General features: G+C 37.9%; 1 protein-coding gene across 4 annotated transcripts in view; it reads left to right on the top strand.

Moving 5' to 3' along the window:
• Positions 1–19,978, top strand: part of ARHGEF38 (Rho guanine nucleotide exchange factor 38) — a 124,682-nt gene extending 104,704 nt beyond the window's left edge. For 2 of the 4 annotated variants that reach the window (XM_034671418.1, XM_011231131.3), the window contains 5 exons: positions 2,637–2,948; positions 5,120–5,263; positions 6,071–6,269; positions 6,423–6,682; positions 16,963–19,978. In XM_034671418.1, coding sequence (XP_034527309.1) covers positions 2,637–2,948; positions 5,120–5,263; positions 6,071–6,269; positions 6,423–6,682; positions 16,963–17,148 — 1,101 coding nt within the window. In that variant the 3' untranslated portion in view covers positions 17,149–19,978. The remainder of the gene's footprint in view (positions 1–2,636; positions 2,949–5,119; positions 5,264–6,070; positions 6,270–6,422; positions 6,683–16,962) is intronic. The other 2 variants (XM_034671417.1, XM_034671419.1) reach the window with 2 other exon arrangements.

Genomic DNA, 19,978 nt, shown 5'->3' with positions numbered 1-19,978 from the left:
GCCTTCTGTTCTGTGGTAAAATATTTGTTTTCTATGAGATCTATAAAATATACAAAATTATAAAACATAGTCTGGGAATCCTAAAAGCATGCTTAAGCCTAGAAATACTTGGCTGGTAAATTAGTTTGAGTAGTACTGATTTTAATTTTGTATCTTGTGTTGCACAGGTATTATTATATCATAGTACAATGTTATATAGAAGCCATAATAGACTCCTCCATCATCTTGAAGGTCCTTGAAAGTGGCAGTTTTGTGTTGGCACTATTGGCATTTGGGGTCAGATAGTTTTCATTGAGAGGCCCTTGTGTCGGAGGATGTTTACAACTCCTGGAGTACCAGGCTCTAAATCTCAGTAATGTCCCCCCAATCTCAAATCGTGGCATCCAGTGAGTAGCCCCACATACTTCCAAATCCTAGGAAGTGAGGCAGCCCCACCCCCCAGCAGAAAACACTCAGAGGCATCTTATTTCATGGCACTGGGAATGGAAAGTCAGGATTACATCTGAACTAAATTGATGGATTAGATAAATGAGAGTGAGAGAGCCAGAGACAGAGAGAGAGAGAAGTTTTTAAGATGGAGGTTAAATGGAAACAGTGTGGCTAGTTCTTTATACATTTTCTGGGCTTAATTATAGACAGCACATTTTAGAAAAGTCCTTAAGGGTTTGCTCTTTAGTTTAATTCCAATGTATTAAGTCGATAAGTATTTATTGAGCACTATGTAAGAGCACGGTATACAGCTTCTCCTCAACAAGCATGTCCAGAATTTGATGGAAGAAGAGCTGTGTTCTTCTCCTCCTTGCATGAAACCACAAGATGATAAATTGAGCTAAATTAAAATAGTCTTTAGAATGATCAATATAAAAGTAACTTTTTTAAACTTATGAATAAAGTATAGTAAACTCCTTTTTAAAAATCAAATGTTAATAAGAATTCAAAAATCTATCTAAAGGCAGAGCAGTGTTTTTATCTAACCTTGAAAAATACTTATCTACTTTGAAAAGTACTTGCCTACATGCTTTGAATAGTAAAAAATATGAAAAGAAAATCTGATTCTTATTTGTTCTAATCATAATTCCTATGCCCAGCTGAATCAGAATCGGTTTCTGTCTATGGTATATCCTGTGACCAGAGACATATGTATACACACACATATATATACTAGATATATATATATATATATATAAATATATATATATATATGGCATACATATATATAGTAATTATGTTGTAATATCATAATTGCCTGTAGAATCCAGTCAAGTTACAATACAGTAATTTATCAGAACCGTAAACAGATTCTTTGCTTAGTCAAAGGACTCATTAAACAGTCTGCAGGTGTATATTGATTATTTTATAAGCTAGACATCAAATTTAATCTGTGTAGTCTATTGCTAGTGCCAGTAAGAGATTGGTTTCCTTTCTCTTGTAGATTTCCCATGAGTTCAGACAAAGTTACCAGAGGCTGTTTAATTAATGAAAGCTGCTGCTCAGATGCTGATTCCCTAGGACATCTTTCAGGGTACAAAAAGAAACCTACTTCTAAATTGCTATAACAATCATGTAGCCTACACATATATGATAAAGCGTAAAGTCGGCAGTCAGCAAACATAAGATATAGTGTGCTTCAGAATAGAGGGGGAAGAAAGAGAATTAGAAGAAAGTAAGTCCAGGATGCCCAGGTGCTGGCATGGGGCTGGGGGTTAATATGAAGTTCATTTGCAATGACTCAGACCTAAAAATGTAACAATTTAAGAAACAGAACCAGCATCAACCTTCAATGTACTTAAAGAGAAAGCAATAATTCTATTGTCATTTCTATCACAGAAGCAAAATACCTATAATAAGGAGGTACTTATCTGTATAGGATATAAAGTTCCTCTACCCAAAATGAGTCATCAGGGTAACCAGGGAATTGGGCAGATGTGGGAGGTATAGGATACAGTCTTCTAAGACTACCTTCCTTTTATTGTCAGCAAAGGAAGGGAATTGTATGGTGAGTCATTTGCACAGTCTTAGTGATCAAAGACTGGAGTCTCCCAACCCATGTGCTGGAGTAACTCTGCTGGGTTCTGAGATTAGAAAAGAGGGGAAGGGGAAAGTGTGGAAGGAGATGACCCCAATGACAAAACCAATGGCTGTAGGGAGAAAGATGGAGTGCATCTTGGGTGTGCAGGCTTTAACTTTGGTATTCCTCTTCTCGCTCACTCTTTGCATTCAGTGTGAGTCTAGAGTCCCTGTTCTAAGTCTTTGAGCAAGTTTAGCTAGACAAAAACAGCTCACATCCTCGCTCTAAGATTTTATTTATTCATTTGAGAGAGAGAGAGCATGAGCAGAGGGGAGAGGGTGAGGGAGAAGCAGACTTCCCGCTGAGATGGGAGCCAGATATGGGACTTAACAAGGGTGGGGGGAGGCTTGATTGGGGAGCTCAATCCCAGGACCCAGAGATCACGACCTGAGCCAAAGGCAGATCTGAGCCACGCAGGCGCCCCAGATCACCACATCGCCTCTTGGCTACATACTTTCCTGTCTTCCTCTGAGCTCCTGCATGGAGGAAGTAAGCCTACTGGTGATAGCGCGGGACATGTATTGGTTGCTCCCGACTCTGTCACAGGATTGCTTTTCTCTCTCGGCAGGCAGCCCATTTACACAGGCTCGTCCTGGTGCCCCTGTCGGCCCTGCTGTCCTTATTCACAGGGCCTCAGAAGCTCATCCAGAAACGCTACGACAAACTGCTGGACTGCAACAGCTACCTACCTCGGGCAGCAGGAGACGAGTCAGACTTGGCCAAAAAGGAGTATGAGGCCCTCAATGCCCAGCTTGTGGAGGAGCTCCAGGTGTTCAACCGGGGGGCTCGGAAGATTCTGTGCAACTGTCTCTGCAGTTTCGTGGCTCTCCTCAGGGACCTGACCCTCTCGGCTCAGCAAGTGTGTTCCACAGTGGCGCCGGTAAGCACCTGGCTAGCTAGGCCAGCAGGACCTGCTAGAAACCACGGCCGTGTGTACCGGCCCCGCGCATGGTGCGCATGCGTGCTGTGCGTGCCGTACGAGTGCGCACGCGCCGCGCGTGGGCGGCGGGGCGGCATTTAGCTGAAGCAGGTCCCGCAGTCTTCCAATTTCTTTCTCTTTTCTGCACAGGAATGTTTCCTAGTTCAGGTTTAGTGTGACTTGCACACCTTAGTTCTTCTTGGAGGTTTTTTTTTTCAAATGCCAGAAACCTGCTCGAGGCTCTGCTGAAGCTTATCAATTTGTATTTTGTATTCTCTTCCTAGTCAGTGGTTCTTCAGTGCTCACCATGACTGTGTAAGATGTGGATCCAAAAACAAGGCCATCTCAGGGTAACGACAGAAACAGGCGAACTGTCCAGTCTTTCTTCCTTTCGTTTTCCCCAGTGGAAAACAGTCTAGGATGTGTGGATGTGTGTGCACGTGTGTGTATTTAGTTTTCCATTAGGATATGATTTTATGACTATTTCCCTGAAGAAGAAGCAGCTAATATCAACAGGAAAATCAGTGTGGTTTCTTTACCCTTCATTTCAATTAGTTCTTCTTCAGCTGGTTAGATATTTAATGGACAACATTTGGAGGAAAATTAATTGTCCTGACTTTATTTTTTACTGTGTATTTAATTAACTTTTAACTTATCCTTTGAATTAAATTAAGTTGAAAAAGCAGGTGCTATATTTACATGGTTCAAAAGGCAAAACTACATAAAAATGTATAAGCAGTCTCACACAGACTCCCGTTCCCTAACCACCCATCCCTTACCGCCAGCCCCATTGTTACTAGTTTATCCATTTAGGGTTTCTTCATGCCATTACAAGTAAATGAAAATATGTATGTATTTTTCCTATAGAAAACTAGGATATTCCAGCACCATCCTGAAATTTGCTTTTTTAACCTCCTGGGGATGCATCCATGTGTTACCATAGACTGTTATGCCTGGTTTGTATCTCATAAAAGTGGAATCATACATTTTGAATGGTTTTTTGTATCAACCTGTTCCTACTAATGGATATTTGGATGATTCCAGTTGTCTAAAACTGTGTAATGAATTATATCAAACATGGCAGCATGTAGCAACCAATGGTCATTTATTACTATTGTCTTTCATGGTTCTGGAGGTTCCCTGGGCTCATGGCAGTCATTCTCAGTGTCTCTGTGAGGTTACAGTCTCATCATAGCTGGGGCTAGAGTCATCTCAAAGACTTCCTCAAGCCTGTGTCTGGGGTGGGAGATGGGTTGATGATAGAAGACTCAAATAGTTGGGGAACGAGGACAGTTGGGTTTCCGTAGACCTCCCCCCACCCGATCTTTGAACCTGGTGTTTTGATATACTGGCCACAGTGCAACTGGACTTCTTCCATGGCTACTAAAGTCTCTCAGAGTGAGTGTCCCAAGAGAAACCAGCAGAAACCTCAATGGTCTCTTTTGGCCTAATCTTGAAAGTCAGATAGCATCACTTCTGTTGTTCTGTTCATTTCCACATTCTATTCATGGAGGCAATTTTAAAAACCCACACACTTTTGAGGAGAAAGGACACGGACTCCACCTCTTGATGAGAGGCATGCCAAAGAATTTTCTGATTTGTTTAAATACCACAGGCTCTTAACCAATGCTTCTCATTTTAGCTTCTTTCTCCTTCCCACTATCCCACCCTACCACTTTGGAGGACCCAACTGCCATTGATTCCTGAGCCCTTCTTCCAAATTTCCATTGCGTTCTATATCTCTTCTATTATTTTATCCTTTATTATTTTTTAAAGATTTATTTATTTAAGAGAGAGCATGAGCCGGGGGGGAGGGGGAACAGACTCCCCTGATATGAGGCTCAATCCCAGGATCCAGAGACCATGACCTGAGCTGAAGGCAGACACTTAACTGACTGAGCCACCCAGGTGCCCCTGGACTTGAGCCTTTAAAAGCAATTATCCCTGTCACTTTAGTGAGGTTTCTGGAGATAGCAAATTAGACCATTTTATCCAAAAGTTCTAACATTGCCTTAATTTTTTCCTGTGGAGCTATCCTACACTTTCTCTATTTGTCACAACTTTACTAAATTTAATACCTAATATGGTTACATAGTTGTTTGAGAACAATGCCATATCATTTCTACCTATAGGTACCACTGTTGGCCTCAAGAATCTCTGAAATTCAGAATCGAGTACTAGAAGAAGTTCAGAATCTTAATTTTGTAAAGGACAACAGTACCACCTTTATTGAGAGGAAACTGAGTTTTGAAAAGAAGAAGCCTGTGCAAATTCTGGTGAGTTTGGTAGGATTCCTGACAATGAATCTCACTTCTTTACCTTGTTCAAATCGCAGTATATTATTTTCCAAATCACTTATCTCATTCTAATATCCTGTAATTTACCAACCTATTACATGTAGGATTTCTTGTCTATTTCTACCTTCTACACCATGAGTTCTGTAAGGTCATAGATTTTTACCTGTTTTGTACGTGATATGTTCCAAGCTGTTAAAATGCTGCCTGACAACAGATATAAACATCTGTTCAATGAATGAATAGAATTTTATAGAGCAAAATCATAGTGGTTCAACTCTTTCAGTTTTCTGCATAAGGGATCCCAGGCTCCAGGGACGAAGTGGCTTTCTCAAAATCACGTGAGGCAGAGCTGGGAGGGGTCTGGGCCTCTAGCCTCCCGCCTAATTTACTGATACTACTCCCCAAAAAGACATGCACATGTACAATTTACTTAATTAAATGTTATTTATCAAGTGCTTAATACGCAAGGGAATTGTCTATAGGATGGCAAAAATTAAAAATTGTTCCATCCAAGAGGGATTAGAACCTCTGCCTTCTTATACGCAGTTGAATTTTCTTTCTTCTCTGCAACACTGCCCTCATGTGCTAACTAGAGAATTTTTCACTGCATAACTCAGCTGGATGCTTCACGATAATAACGCCATCAATGCTTCCACGGTGAAATGATCCCAAATCAATGTATGGCTTCAACATTTTAAAAAATCTCCAGAGAAGAAATATTTGCCGGCTCAGTGAAGATTTTATTATACGTCTATCTAAACCCAAATTTCTCCTTACTTCTCCCAGCAGGAAGTGCCCCGTCAAACTGACATTCACCGCTCCAAACTTCTATCCACATACAGTAAAGAGGAACTCTACCAAGCGAAGCGCAAGTGCAATGCTACCCAAGAACATGACGTCAGTCTTCTGGAAGGGGAGCTGGTGGCTGCGGTGAAACAGCAGGACCCTCTGGGGAGTACAAGCAGGTGGCTTGTTGACACAGGAAGTAAGTTTTTTTGCATAAAATGCACAGAACTACTATCATCTCTTTTCAAGTTGAGATTTTCCCAGGGGCCTCTCTCTGCTTCTCTAAACATAAATGTTTGGTGAGGGTACATACAAATGACCTTGTTTCTACTTTCTTTTTATTCTTATCCAGTTATAAAAGGATACGTGTATTCCTCCTTCTTAAAACCCTACAATCCAGCGAAAGTACAGAAGTTGGACGCCGAGAACAGGTTCGGTGATGATGATTTTGATAACATCAGCCTCTTTGTGTCCTCACGGCCAGCTAGTGACAGTGTCACAGGCACCCCGGAAAGTAGCATAAGTGATAGCAGCTCATCTCTTAGTGGTACGTACGGGAAGTTTGAAACAAACGGCACTGACGTTGACAGTTCTCAAGAGGTAGATGAACAGGTAAGAATTTGAACCTTGATGTGACACGGCTTGGCTGTTCAAATCGTGAAAGACGTTCTCTCGAATAGCGTTCTATCTAACTGTAAGACCTGGTGGAAGAGTGTCAGCTTTGACAGCAAGGAGACCTCGCTCCATGAACACTTACTCTCTCTGTGTGTCCCTTTTTGCAAGGAATTTCATTCTCTGAGCCTGTTTCTTCAAATGAGGGGGAAAGGACCATAATTGCTCTGTTCCAGGCTTGACCCGAGGATTACAGAACATGTGTCCATGTAAAGTACCCAGCCCAGAGTAGACACTCAGTAAATAGTAATTGTTACTATTACGACGCTGCTGTCACTTAGAGTGAAGCACTGATGGTCTTTGCATACTCCTCCATCAGAGAAAAACAGTTCAGTACTGAACTGATTGCCACCGTAAGGAGGCAGGTGGAAAATTGTCCATGATTCCTCTAAGAGTGGTCTTCACTGAGCTATCTATATAATCAGCCATTTTTAATCTCTCGTATAATGCCCCACACTATTTACTGAAACCTTTAAGAGCTACCTTTCCCGTGCTGCACCAATGCAGAGACTATGGGGATCACTCTTGTACAAAATAAGTTAACTATAATGTAGGGTTCCTTTTCACTACCTCAGGAAGTTTCAGTGTATTTAGCTGTGAATCCTCAAGTGGCGACCAGCTAACCGCTTCTCTTTTTTAACTTGCTTTTTTCTTTAGTGGCTTTTTACTAATTAATTTAAATTTGTTTTTTATAAGGGTAATACATGTTATTTGTGAAAAGTTAAAATGGTGTAAAGATATACATAACTTTAAAGTAAAGTTCTTTACTCCCTTCTCGCCTAACACTACCCTTCAGACAATATTAGGGTTTATCTTTTCAGACATTCTCTGTGCATGTACATGCACACATATATTTCTATCAGTGAAAATGTGTATATGTTACATAATTTGCTTTTTTCCCCCACTTAACAATGTATCTTAGACACAACAGTACCTAATATCCATCTTATTCCTTAAAAAATTCTGAATAATAATTCATTTTGTGGATATATCATAATTTATATGTAACTATTACCCTAATAAAAGACATTTAGAATATTTGGGTTTTTTTAAAATTTCAAACTGTATGAGGCAAGATCCTTGATGACATATTTTTGTGCACTTATATGAGTACTTACATAGGACAAATTCCTAAAAATATTGGGGGATCAAAGGGTATATATATCTAAAGTCTTGATAGACACTGCCATGTTGCCCTTCAAAAATAGTTTATCTATTTAGTTTCTTTCATCAATGATACATTGATTGTTGTTCAATTCATGACGAATTCTTTCTAAAAAATATCTTTATTAAGGACTTATTTACATGCTATAAAATTCATCCATTTTAAGTGTATAATTCAGTGAATTTTAGTGTATTTACAGAGCTGTGCAACTATCACCCCAATCTAATTTTAGAACATACCCTTCACCCCCCAAAATCCTTTGCACTCATTTGCAGTCAGTTCTCTTTCCCACTCCAGCCTCAGGAAATTACTAATTCACTTTCTTTTTCCATATTTTTTACTTTTTTGGTATATTTTGTATTAATGGGCTCATACAATATGTGGTGTTTTGCAGCTGGCTTCTTTCACTGAGATTCAACCATGTTGCGGTATATATATGTACTTTGTTGCTTTTTATCACCTAATAGTATTTCATTCTATAGATATAGCATATTTTGTTTATCCATTCATCAGTTGATAGACATTTTGGGTAATTTCTTTTATGAATAATGCTGCTATAAACATTTACGTACAAGTCTTTGTGAGGATTTCATTTCTTTTGGGTAGATACCTAGGAGTAGAATTGCTTGTTGATATGGTGAATTTATGTTTAACTTTTTAAAGAGATTGCCAGACTGTTTTTCAAGGTGGCTGTACCATTTTACATACCCACCAGCAATGCATGGAGGTTGTGGATTGCAGTTTCTCCACATCCTCACCTTATTGTCTTTTTTATTATTATGATAGCCACTCTACTGGGTGCAAAGTGGTATCTCATTGTGGTTTTAATTTGCATTTGACTAATGCTGTTCAGTATCTTTTATGTTCTTATTGGCCATTCATGCATTTTCTCTGGTGAAATGTCTATTCAAATATATGCCCACTTTACAAATTGTGTCATTTTCCTTCTTATTATCCCATTGTATGAGTTCTTTGTATACTTTGGATGCAAGTTCTTTATCAGGTATAATTTGTAAATAATTTCTCCCAGTCATGACTTATTCTTAACTCATCTGGACATTACAACATGCTTCTATCACCATACTGTCTTGAAGTTTCAGAACATTGTTTTTCTATTACTTGTTCACTCTCTTAGTTTATTCAAATTTTCCAGAAAACAAAATTATATTGTAAAACCAATAGATGAATGAAATTTTATCAGTAAAATCTGTGGTTGGGATTAAATATTCTGGCAGACTTTGATTTATTCCAATAACCTAGAAGGACAGAAATTTGAGGACCAAATTTGTCAAGACACCCTAAAGCTGGCTTAATGTTGCACTCTAGTTACTACTGGCTCTACAGAGACTTTTGAAGTAAGTGCCTCACTGAGGCTTTTTTGGCATGGGATTTGCAGTCTATTTCCTAATAGCTGCTACTGCAAAGTAATTCTCTTTGCATAATCCTATCAATACGGTTCATGTGAATTAGGTCCATTAGAAGTTTCCATTACCAAGAGAGGGAAAAAAATGAGATAATTTTCTTTCGCTCAAAACAAAGTATATTAGTAGTATCTCTTCATAGAGTGCTATTTGTTCTTCTCCTTTGAGTTTGGAACCAATTCAAAATAGACCTTGCTATCAGGGACATACATATAAGCATTATTCCTAACAAAACTGGATTAGAAAATGCAGCTTGGATCAGTGGCCACTTAGGATCCCTGAATACTTTCCTCTGTGTTAAAATAATTGAGCCCAAATTGCAGGCCTTTCCTGGGTATGGACAAAGTCGGTCCCAGTAAATTTACTATGAGTTGAAGACAATGCACCTGTTAGAAACCCCAGTACGAGAGAGAGAGAAGAAAAAAACGCACACACGCATAGGAATATTTCCTTCAATGTCTTAATTCCAGTCCATAGAAGTACATGGGCTAGTGGTTTTCAGACTTTTCCAATTATGCAACTGTTCAGCCCTCGGAAACAGTAGAAAAACCTTGTATGATCTTCCTAATCCTTATCAGAGGGCTGATGTTTTCATTCTGTTGACTCCTGCAGGGTGTGGAGAAGAAAATGGCTAACCCTCACACTTGTGGTGTGACAATCTAATAGAACAATGAATGCATTATAGAAGTCCCTATACGGTGATTGAAAAGTGGGAGTAAATTGTATCTTTTTTTGTGAACAGTGAGAATACATTGTATATTGTAATATGCGTTTGAGGTGTACTACACAGCAATTTTCTGTGTGGCTACTTAGACTTTCGTTCTTGATTGTATCATCAGGAACATCACCTCAAACCTGTATGACACTTTGAGTCACCATTTCTTCCATATCCTTTCCTACTGTAGCAGTAACACTTTTTTTTTTTTGGCTTTCTTCCAGAACTGAAATAGAATATTGCCATTGGTGTTGTAGGTTGAAATCTACTTTTATTGACTGTTCTAGTGAAAGACAGGCAGCTGGGTAGCCTTGACCTATACCTGATATTCAGGGATCATCGATGGGGGCCTAAAAATCAGTTATAAATAGGCAAGTTCAGACTGACCAGACTAGTGACTCTGTGCTTTTTAGACTCAAGTTGAGTTTTTAATGTTGACTCCAGGCATAAAAGGGATCTGTGAATGGACTTTGGAAGGATTTATAAATCCCTTCAAATATGTTGGAAATTTTGTGCTTATGTGCATTAATACGGTAAAAGAAGTACATAGCTTTCAACAAGTTTTCAAAGGAAAATGCTACTTAAATAGGTTAGAAACCACTGCTGTAGAGACTAAACTTGCTTACCCATTCTCTCACCCACTCAAGGAAAAAGGCTGTTGGATTAAGAGCCTCCCTCATTTTCCAGAACGGTTCTAGTGGATCACAAGTCTTATGGGTCAGGTGAAAATATAACTTATTATCTATAATGGGACACTTCTGTTAATGAAAGAGTGTTTACTGGATGGGATAACTGTGACAGGTATAATTGGGAAGTACGATCACTCTGCTATATGGCAACTAAGAACCAATCCATTCAGATTCCTCCACGCACATCCCACACAGAAAGCATGGACTTTCTCCGAATGTTTCAGAAGCTCCCTAACTGATGATCCAGAGCTGTTGTAGAGTAATGGGGAAGAGGGAATGGATATTGCAACGTGGCAGTACTGATTTATACTAAAGGACTTAATCTTTCATTGCTTTACTCACTACTTTATGTTCTATCAAAAAATACAAAAAAGCAAACAAATATGCCTTCCTATTCCAATGTATTCTCCCCTTTTGCCCGTCAAGGAGTAATGACACAATTTGTATTAGTTTCCACTGCCGCATAAAACATTATCACAAACTAAGTGGCTTAAGACAACACAGATGTATTTTTTTAAATTTTTTATTATGTTGTGTTATTCACCATACAGTACATCCTTGGTTTTTGATGTAGTGTTCCCTGATTCATTATTGCGTATAACACCCAGTGCTCCATGCAATACGTGCCCTCCCTAATACCCATCACCGGCCTATCCCAATCCCCCACCCCCTCCCCTCTGAAGCCCTCAGTTTGTTTCCCAGAGTCCACAGTCTCTCATCGTTCATTCCCCCTTCTGTTTACCACCCCCCCCTTCATTCTTCCCTTCATTTGCAGCAACATGGACGGGACTGGAAGAGATTATGCTAAGTGAAATAAGTCAAGCAGAGAAAGACAATTATCATATGGTTTCACTCATTTATGGAACATACGAAATAGCAGGGAGATCAGTAGGACAGCACAGATGTATTATCTCACCATTTCTGCGGTCAGAAGTGCAGGCACAGCTTGGCTGGGTGCTCTGCTCGGCGTGTCACATCGCTGCAATCCAGATGCTCGCTGGGCTCTTTTCCTTCCTGAAACTCTGAGTTCTCTTCCAAGCCCGTGGTTTTTGGCAAACCTCAGTTCCTTGTTCTGGTACTAGGACTGAGGCCTCTGTTTTCTTGCTGGCCATCCGCCAAGGACACTTCCACCTACTGCAGGCTGCGCTCAGCCCCTGCCGTGTGGCTATGTCTGGAGGCCGTTCACAACACAACACGACACGGTGGCTGCTTACTTCTTCAAGGCCAGCGGATGAGCATCTCTCTGGTTTCGAATTTCTCCCTTCAGAAATGGCCTGAACTCTCTCTTAAAGGACTCACCTGCTTATGTCAGGCACCACTCAGCATAATCTTTGACTCAAAGTCAGTGTATTAGGGACCTTATTACATAGGATATGTTCAACAGGCAGTGTCAATCTTAGAGTCTGCTCACCACAGGATCTAAGATGCTTTGCTTGGTAAGCAAGGTAGAGGACTAACGTGATGCGATCTTCAGCATTTCTCAAAGTGCACCGGGCTTAATAATGGCTAAACCCAGTTTTACATTTTTTTATTTATTTATATTTTTAATTTTTATTATTTTGTTCAATTAGCCAACATAGAGTACATCATTAGCTTTTGATGTAGTGTTCAGTGATTCATTATTTGCATATAACATCCAGTGCTCATTACCACACATGCCCTCCTGAATACCCATGACCCGGTTAGAGTGAAGTTCAGTGTCTGAGAATCAGTGCTATTTCCTTTTTTTTCACATTAACAATACTGAGGACATAATTTTTGAATTACAAACTTCTGAAAAGTTGTTTTTGGCACTAATTCTAAATTCACTGTCTGGTCCTTCATCTTTACATGTTTCAACTACTTTTGATGATAATGCTACATGTCTAATATGTCATTGTTTAGATAGTGCTTCAAAAGCCATCAGGCTATACCATAGTGTATTTAAGTAGTCATTAAAATGATGCTTTAGAGAGCTATTTATTGACATGAAAAGATTGTCAAATATATTTTAAAGTAAAAAGCAGGCTGCAAAAATTATGTATACTATAATTCCATTTTATTGCCACTTCAGGTAGGTAGGTAGAAAGAAAAAAAAGGAAGAGAAGGAACAAGGGAAGGAAACATGGAAGGAGAAAAGGGAAGAAATACAAGGTATTAATAGCAGTTGGGTGATTTCTTCTTACCTTTATTTAAAATCATTTCTTTATAACAATTACTTGCATAATAACAATATATAATTGATCACTGAAGAATGTGAAAGATTGCTCCGGGAGGGAGGAAGAGAAGAAAGAGCATTTTTCATGCAATATAACTATCTTGGTTTTCTGAACTACATATGATATAGTATGATAAATACTGGTTTTGTAGCTAAATTTTTAGTTTTGGAAAGGAAGATTAAAATATATTATTATTTTTGTTGTTGTTAATTGAAGAACTTGGATGAAATCGATAAAATGAGATTCAATAAAGACAGCTAATGTGGCTCACTAAGGGAGGAATAATTAAGTGCACAAATATAGAATAAGGGAATACTGAGCTGGCAATGCTACTACAGGGAGAGATCTGGTGGTTATAAACAGTCGGTAATAAATTGAGTAAGAGTCGATACAATATAGAGTGTTATTTAAAAAAAGTTAATGCTGTAGAGAACTGGGTCGTATTCATAGACTACTGTACATAAAATGAGCCAGAGCTTTACAGAGTGCAAAGAAGCAACCAATAAAATATAAATGCTGAAGAAAAAGGGATCAAATGCTTATGGCTTAAATTAGTAACATTTAATTAATGTATCTGAACCAAAACATTAATATTGAAACTTGGAAAGATACAGCCTAGAACAATCAAAATATTCCAAAAAATGAGAAATTCTTCAGCTTTTATGTATAACAGGCTGAAAACTTCTAACTTGTGGTCTAATGATATCAACTGCTGTCTCTTTAAAAGTGGACTTAGTTCCATTTTGAGTATCTATCTTATGTTAAATGGGAGGCATAAACATGTAAAACTGAAATATGCTCATCCTAAATAATTTTGGGCCATGATCACTTAAAATATTTATATAATTTTGTACATTAAATTTACAGTTCCATGAGAATTTATATTTAGTGTTTAAAATATATGCTCTGCTGTAATTTCATACCAAATAGTTTTTTAAAAAGACTTATTTATTTATTTGGCAGTGGGGGGAGAGTGAGAGCATGAGCATGAGTTGGGAGAGGGGCTGAGGGAGAGGGAGAGAGAGAACCTCCAACAGACTCCTTGCTTAGCACGGAGCCGGCCACGGAGCTTAGTCCCATGACGCTGGGATCATGACCCAAGCCAAAATCAGGAGTCGGACGCTTAACCAACTGAGCCACCCAGGCGCCCCTCATACCAAATAGATTTAAGTGGAAGATTCCTTTGAGAGAACATGTGCCAAAGTGAAAGACCACCACAAATAGTTAGGAATCCTATATTAGGAGGTAATTCAACCTGCTCAACAGTCTACAGCTGCGTTGGCAACGCATCTATGTTGTGTATTAAAGTTCGCAAAGACGCTAGCAGCCGCTAGCATGGGCTCTACAGATAAGCAGAGACTGTATGATGGCGCATCGTGTTCCTGAAAGCTTTTGCCCGCCAACACCTCCATTCTGCTCTTGTGAATCTAATCAATGTCTTCATTTTCTAATCAACAACAAAAAGATCGGCCGCAACGTATTAGAGATCTCCGTCCCTCTCCACAAGAATTTACACTGCACATCCTTTCTAGAACAAGAGTCTGCTTCCTAAACTAGTATGAGAAGTGGACCACGCACAGGATTTGGAGTTAGGAGATACAGTCCTAGCACCACGAACTGTACGATGAAAGCTTGTTGCTTTTCCAAGTCACAGCTCACAGGGTTGTTGAGGATAAAGCACATCGGATGTGTAAACTGTCATGAGCATAGAAGAGATGGTTATCATTGCCACCACCTCATTGTTCAAAAATTTATAGCATCTTCCTTTTTGTCTTCTTCCTTTTTATTTTAAAAATTTTTTTAAAGATTTTATTTATTTGAGAGAGAGCGAGCATGAGTGGGGGGAGGGGCAGAGGGAGAGAGAGAGAATCTTTAAGCAGACCCATGCTGAGCAGGGAGCCCAATGCCGGGCTCGATCCCAGGCCCCTGAGATCATGACCTGAGCTGAAGGCAGATGCTTAACCAACTGAGCCCCCAAGGACCCCTCTTCTTTAATTTTTAAATTACAAAATAATCCACGCCCAACAATCTGTCTTGTATCTTGTATGATGCAAGGTTATCTCTTGTATGTTCTTGTGTGATATCCAAGACTTTTGGTCTAGCTTTTAAGTCAAATTAATATATATCTGAATTTCTACTGTATACCATTGAATGGTCAGTGGAGAAAAGTTCAAACGTTCCTTTTTTTTTTTTTTTTTTTTTTTTAGGTAAGCTTTACACCTAACCTGGGGTTTGAACTCATGACCCTAAGATCAAGAGTCACATGCTCTACTGACTAAGTCCACCAGACACCCCATAAATGCTCCTGTCTTTGAGGTGGAGCTCATGCTAGAATTGTTGAGATGATATGAAATCAATGATATCACAATTTCATCTAAATTTAAATAACAGCTCAACATCTACAGAACAACAAGCTAACTATATAGTGCTCTCCCCACATTCCCCAGTCTCTTTTCCTGCTCGATGAAGTCCTCTTATTTCTTATCATTTCCTCTTAACATTGACCTTCAATTTTGAGAAAGTTAATCTGCTTGCCTTTCCCATATACTGTTTTTGTTCTATGTACCTTGGAATATGACATATCCACCCCCTTTATCAACTTTGTCACCTACACAAGGTTACCTCTTTCAAAAACCAGCTCACATATATCACTTAGTGTGTAGGGTGTTTTTTGTTGGTTGTATGTGTGTTTGTGTGTATGTGTACACCCTTTTGGGGGCCTTTTTGTACACATTTTGTACACCACTTTCTCCCTAGCTGGGGTGTAAATTCTTTGATAATATCTGGCACTTAATAGGCACTTAATAAATTTTGACTTAATGAATAAATAAAATGTTGTTAGTCAATTGCTTAATTTTATGATATAACTAAACAGCTCTGTTATCAATCTTACATTTTTAGTGGTAGAGGGACTATAAACACTTAGGGGCTTCTTATGCATCCAATAATTCTGAAGTATTCTTTTGAGGTTAGAGAAAAATTCTTTTGACCGAAGCATGTTTTATTAATTTCTTCTAGGCTTCTTAAATAATTTAAAAATTATAAATTTAATGCATTGTCATTATAAAATAGGTTTAAAAAATAAGAAAAATGAAAATCATCTCTAATTCTACCATTCAAAGAAACTAACACTATTAGACTTATACATCTGATTTGATATCCTTTTTTTTTTTTTTTTTGGCTTCCTATTTCATCATAAGCATTTGCCCATGCTATTAGTCTCAGAAAACAGCATTTTTAATTACTACAAATTTCCTTAGTGTAAAGGTCTAGAATAGATTTAACTATTCTCTTACTGAACACTTAGTGTTATTCCCATTTCCTTCTCACTTTTCACCATGTTAATGGATATTACAATATTATTATGTAAAAATCTCTGCCAATGTTTGTATTTCTATAGGACAGATTTAAAAAAAAGATTTTATTTATTTGACAGAGAGACATAGCAAGAGAGAGCACGAGCAGGGGGGAGAGGGAGAAGCAGGCTCCCCGCTGAGCAGGGAGCCTGACGTGGGGCTCCATCCCAGGGTCCTGGGATCATGACCTGAGCCGAAGGCAGACACCTAAACAACTGAGCCACCCAGGCGCCCCTGTAGGAGAGATTCTTAAAGAGCTATTACTGAATAAAAACAAGACAAAAAAAACCTAACACTTCAAAATCTTTTAGGGGCACCTGGCTGGCTCAGTCAGTAGAGCATGCGACTCTTCATGAGTTCAAGCACCACGTTGGGTGTGGAGCCTACATAAAAAAAATAAAAATAAAAATAATAATAAATCTTTTAATAGAAACTACCAGATTGCCTTCAGCCATGGGCAGTTTAGAATCCTCCCCACAGAACAATAAGAATGCCTACTGAACTGTATTCTCATCTGGGTCATGTTTTAGCAAAATAAAACCAACAGAAGGAACTGGGGAATGTGACTTTGAAAAAAAAGACTTAGCGTTCTTTTGAAAAGCTTGGATATATTTATTATGTTTGTCTAAATATTTAGGTCCTGCTTCCAATAATGTCATTTGCTTTTTTTGTCTAGATTTTCTATGCAGTTCACGCCTTTCAAGCACGAAGTGACCATGAACTCAGCCTTCAGGAATACCAAAGAGTCCACATACTTAGATTTTGTGACCTAAGTGGCAATAAAGAGTGGTGGTTAGCTGAAGCTCAGGGGCAGAAAGGATATGTGCCAGCTAACTACCTTGGGAAGATGACTTATGCTTAAGAAAAGAAGCCCCTGACTTCTGTTTTCTGGCAAGTTATTGATTGACTACCTCATAAAACTTACATTACAAAATGTTGGTCTAGAAGTCAAGAAACCTCCAAACTACATGAACTGATCCTGTATCAAGTTTTAAGGAAGACTGTGCTTCCTAAGAAGATGATTTCAAATGTATTTTGAAGAATACATGTTGAGGGAAACACTTAACAGAAACAGCAAAACAAATAGCTCCAGCTCAAAAAACAGACCGATCGAGCTCCAACTATCAACTACGCAAAAGTGGGGACCTTTGAAAGGGTAAATGTGTTCTTCATCAACATGAAAAGTTGGACCCAAGGCTAAGATTTTTTCAATTTATTGTATTATGTATTTTGCCTCAGCTATGGTTTTTTTCTGTTTCTCTTATTCTCTCTTTTGCGTATGTGTGCACATATATATTCACATACCTATAATCATATTCATTAGATCGTTTATACATGTATATATCATATAGATTATACACACATATGCATAAACCAGGGAGTATACTAAATACACATAAGAATGGGATTAACAGCCAACCAGAAGTCTTTGATGTGGAACATCTCTTTAAATCTTGAATGAAAAAATACCTGAATAACATAATATCTAACATTTACTGAATGCATACTACATGCCAGAAATTGTTCTAAATGCTTTTGATGTGGTAACTTATCTGATACTCGCAACACATTATGATGAAACTGTGGCCCAGAGAGGTGAAGTAATTTAGCCCAAGTCACACTGCTAGTAAGTGGTTGGGCTGGACTCAAACCTGGCTCTGGTTCTGGGGTGTATACTCTTAACCACTATGCTGTACTAACCCTCCAGGAATGTATACATTTGCTATCAGCAGAGCACCTAGTGATACAGATAAGGGACACTGATAAGAACCATTTTTCTCTCAGGTCGATATTTAAGTATTGAGAAGTTTTTCAAAATCAAGGGCTACAAGAACTTCCATGATTTATGTTAGTCTAGAGATAACGAAGTATCTAGGTTTTTCAAAATTTTGTTTTGTTTAAACACTTTTTAAAGTATAATTGCTTAAAAATGATCCTGCATGATCGCTGTTACTTGAATGAGGAAATATTTTTGGGTCACTCAATCATTTGGATAATGAACGGGGAATGTGTGTTCCATGTTCTGAGCCAAGATGTAAATATTTTTAGTTGCTGATTTGTACATAGACAAGGCAGGCATTAAGGATAACATTTGCTGAAACACAATGTCCTGGGACACTGAACTTTAATTTGGAAATAGTTCAAAATTGTCCCCTAAGATGTCAGGCATATTTTGTCAAGACAATTTATTGACCTGTAGATGCTTCTTTAGAACAGTAAGAAGATTAAATTTGACTTAGTGGTTTCCTTTAAAAGCCAAAATAAGGTGGACTTACGTTGCTCACATAGAATGTGCTAATATGACATGAGATTGTAAGATTTGATTGTTACTTTGAGAGATTTCATCTCTATAATGTATATTGTTACATATATTACTGAGGAATACAAATAACAAAATGAAGAGTGCTGCTTTTCAGATGGCTGTTTAATGTATGTATATGACATGTACAACCCTAGAAACTCATAAGACATCTACATGACAGAAAAATGTGCATTTTATAATATTGTTCTTGAAATACTTAAAGATGATTTTATAAGGTTCTAATGGTAAGTTGTTTTTGCATAACATTTTTCATTTTAAGTTTGGATACCAAAAGATGATTCTCTTTTTTGGATATACAGAGACTTTTTATGTCTTTCAAATAGTGCTCTGTCCCCAGTGATGAAATATAAGTAAATTCCAGTTTGCCTAGGGTAAAGCTAAAGGAAATCCAAACTTGCTACTTGCGGTTAACTACGAATATGCCCAACAAGCCAACTAGTGGGGAAATTATACATATAATAAATATATATATATATATTAGATACTGTAATATATACAGTAATAGATACAACAGTGTGTATTAAATATATATATTCAAATTAGCCGTGACCTTAATGCTCCCCACAAAATGAAAAATTGTGTGAGTAGTACATATCTACTTTACTGGCTGAAATAAGTGACTAGATGTATACGAGAAGCTTTGTCTACTTATGTGGTCCTAGGATTGATGCTTCCTGTCTGACCTTCGTAGAAACCACACTAAAGTCATAGCTGCAGTTAGTTGCTGAGCAAGTGTTGTAATGAAGCCGCCTACTGCAGTCCCTCACTATTGTGAGAAACATGTATTACTAGAAAACGATGTTGTTGCTATTTTAAAAATATACCTACATTTCACATGCCACTTAGGCTTTATTTTTTTTTTAACATTATGCAATACCTTCATTTTCTTAGTATGTTGTTTAAAATCAAGTAATTATAATTTTGCGGTTAGATGTTATTTTGTTGGGCCCAAGGGAAATAAAATTCAAAGATAATCATGATGTATGCAAGTCTTTAAGGAGTTTAAAAAGATAAAAACTATTGGTGACATCATTATAATTAAGGCATTAAGAAAAAAATATTTCTTTATATTTTAAAATTTAAATGTTATTGTACGGCATAGAATTCTCTGAAATGGGTATTTTTGCCAAGAATGAAGGAGAAATTTCTGTGGTTGTTTTCCTTTGTAAAACAAATAAACAAGTATATGTACACATTTTATGTAGTATTTATTTTTAAATACAGATGCTCTAACCTAATATTATACATAATACTGTCCGGAAAATATAAAAAATTCAGTAATATAAAATTGCGACGGAAACTTAAATCATGGGGAAGAAGGCACAAAGCTACTACCTGAACATTCCTTGTGTTTTAGGAAAATACCTTT

This window comes from Ailuropoda melanoleuca, chromosome 11 (assembly GCF_002007445.2).
Source record: "Ailuropoda melanoleuca isolate Jingjing chromosome 11, ASM200744v2, whole genome shotgun sequence".
NCBI lineage: Eukaryota > Metazoa > Chordata > Mammalia > Carnivora > Ursidae > Ailuropoda > Ailuropoda melanoleuca.
The sequence above is the reverse complement of the archived record's forward strand: the minus strand, read 5'-3'. Positions and strand labels throughout refer to the sequence as shown.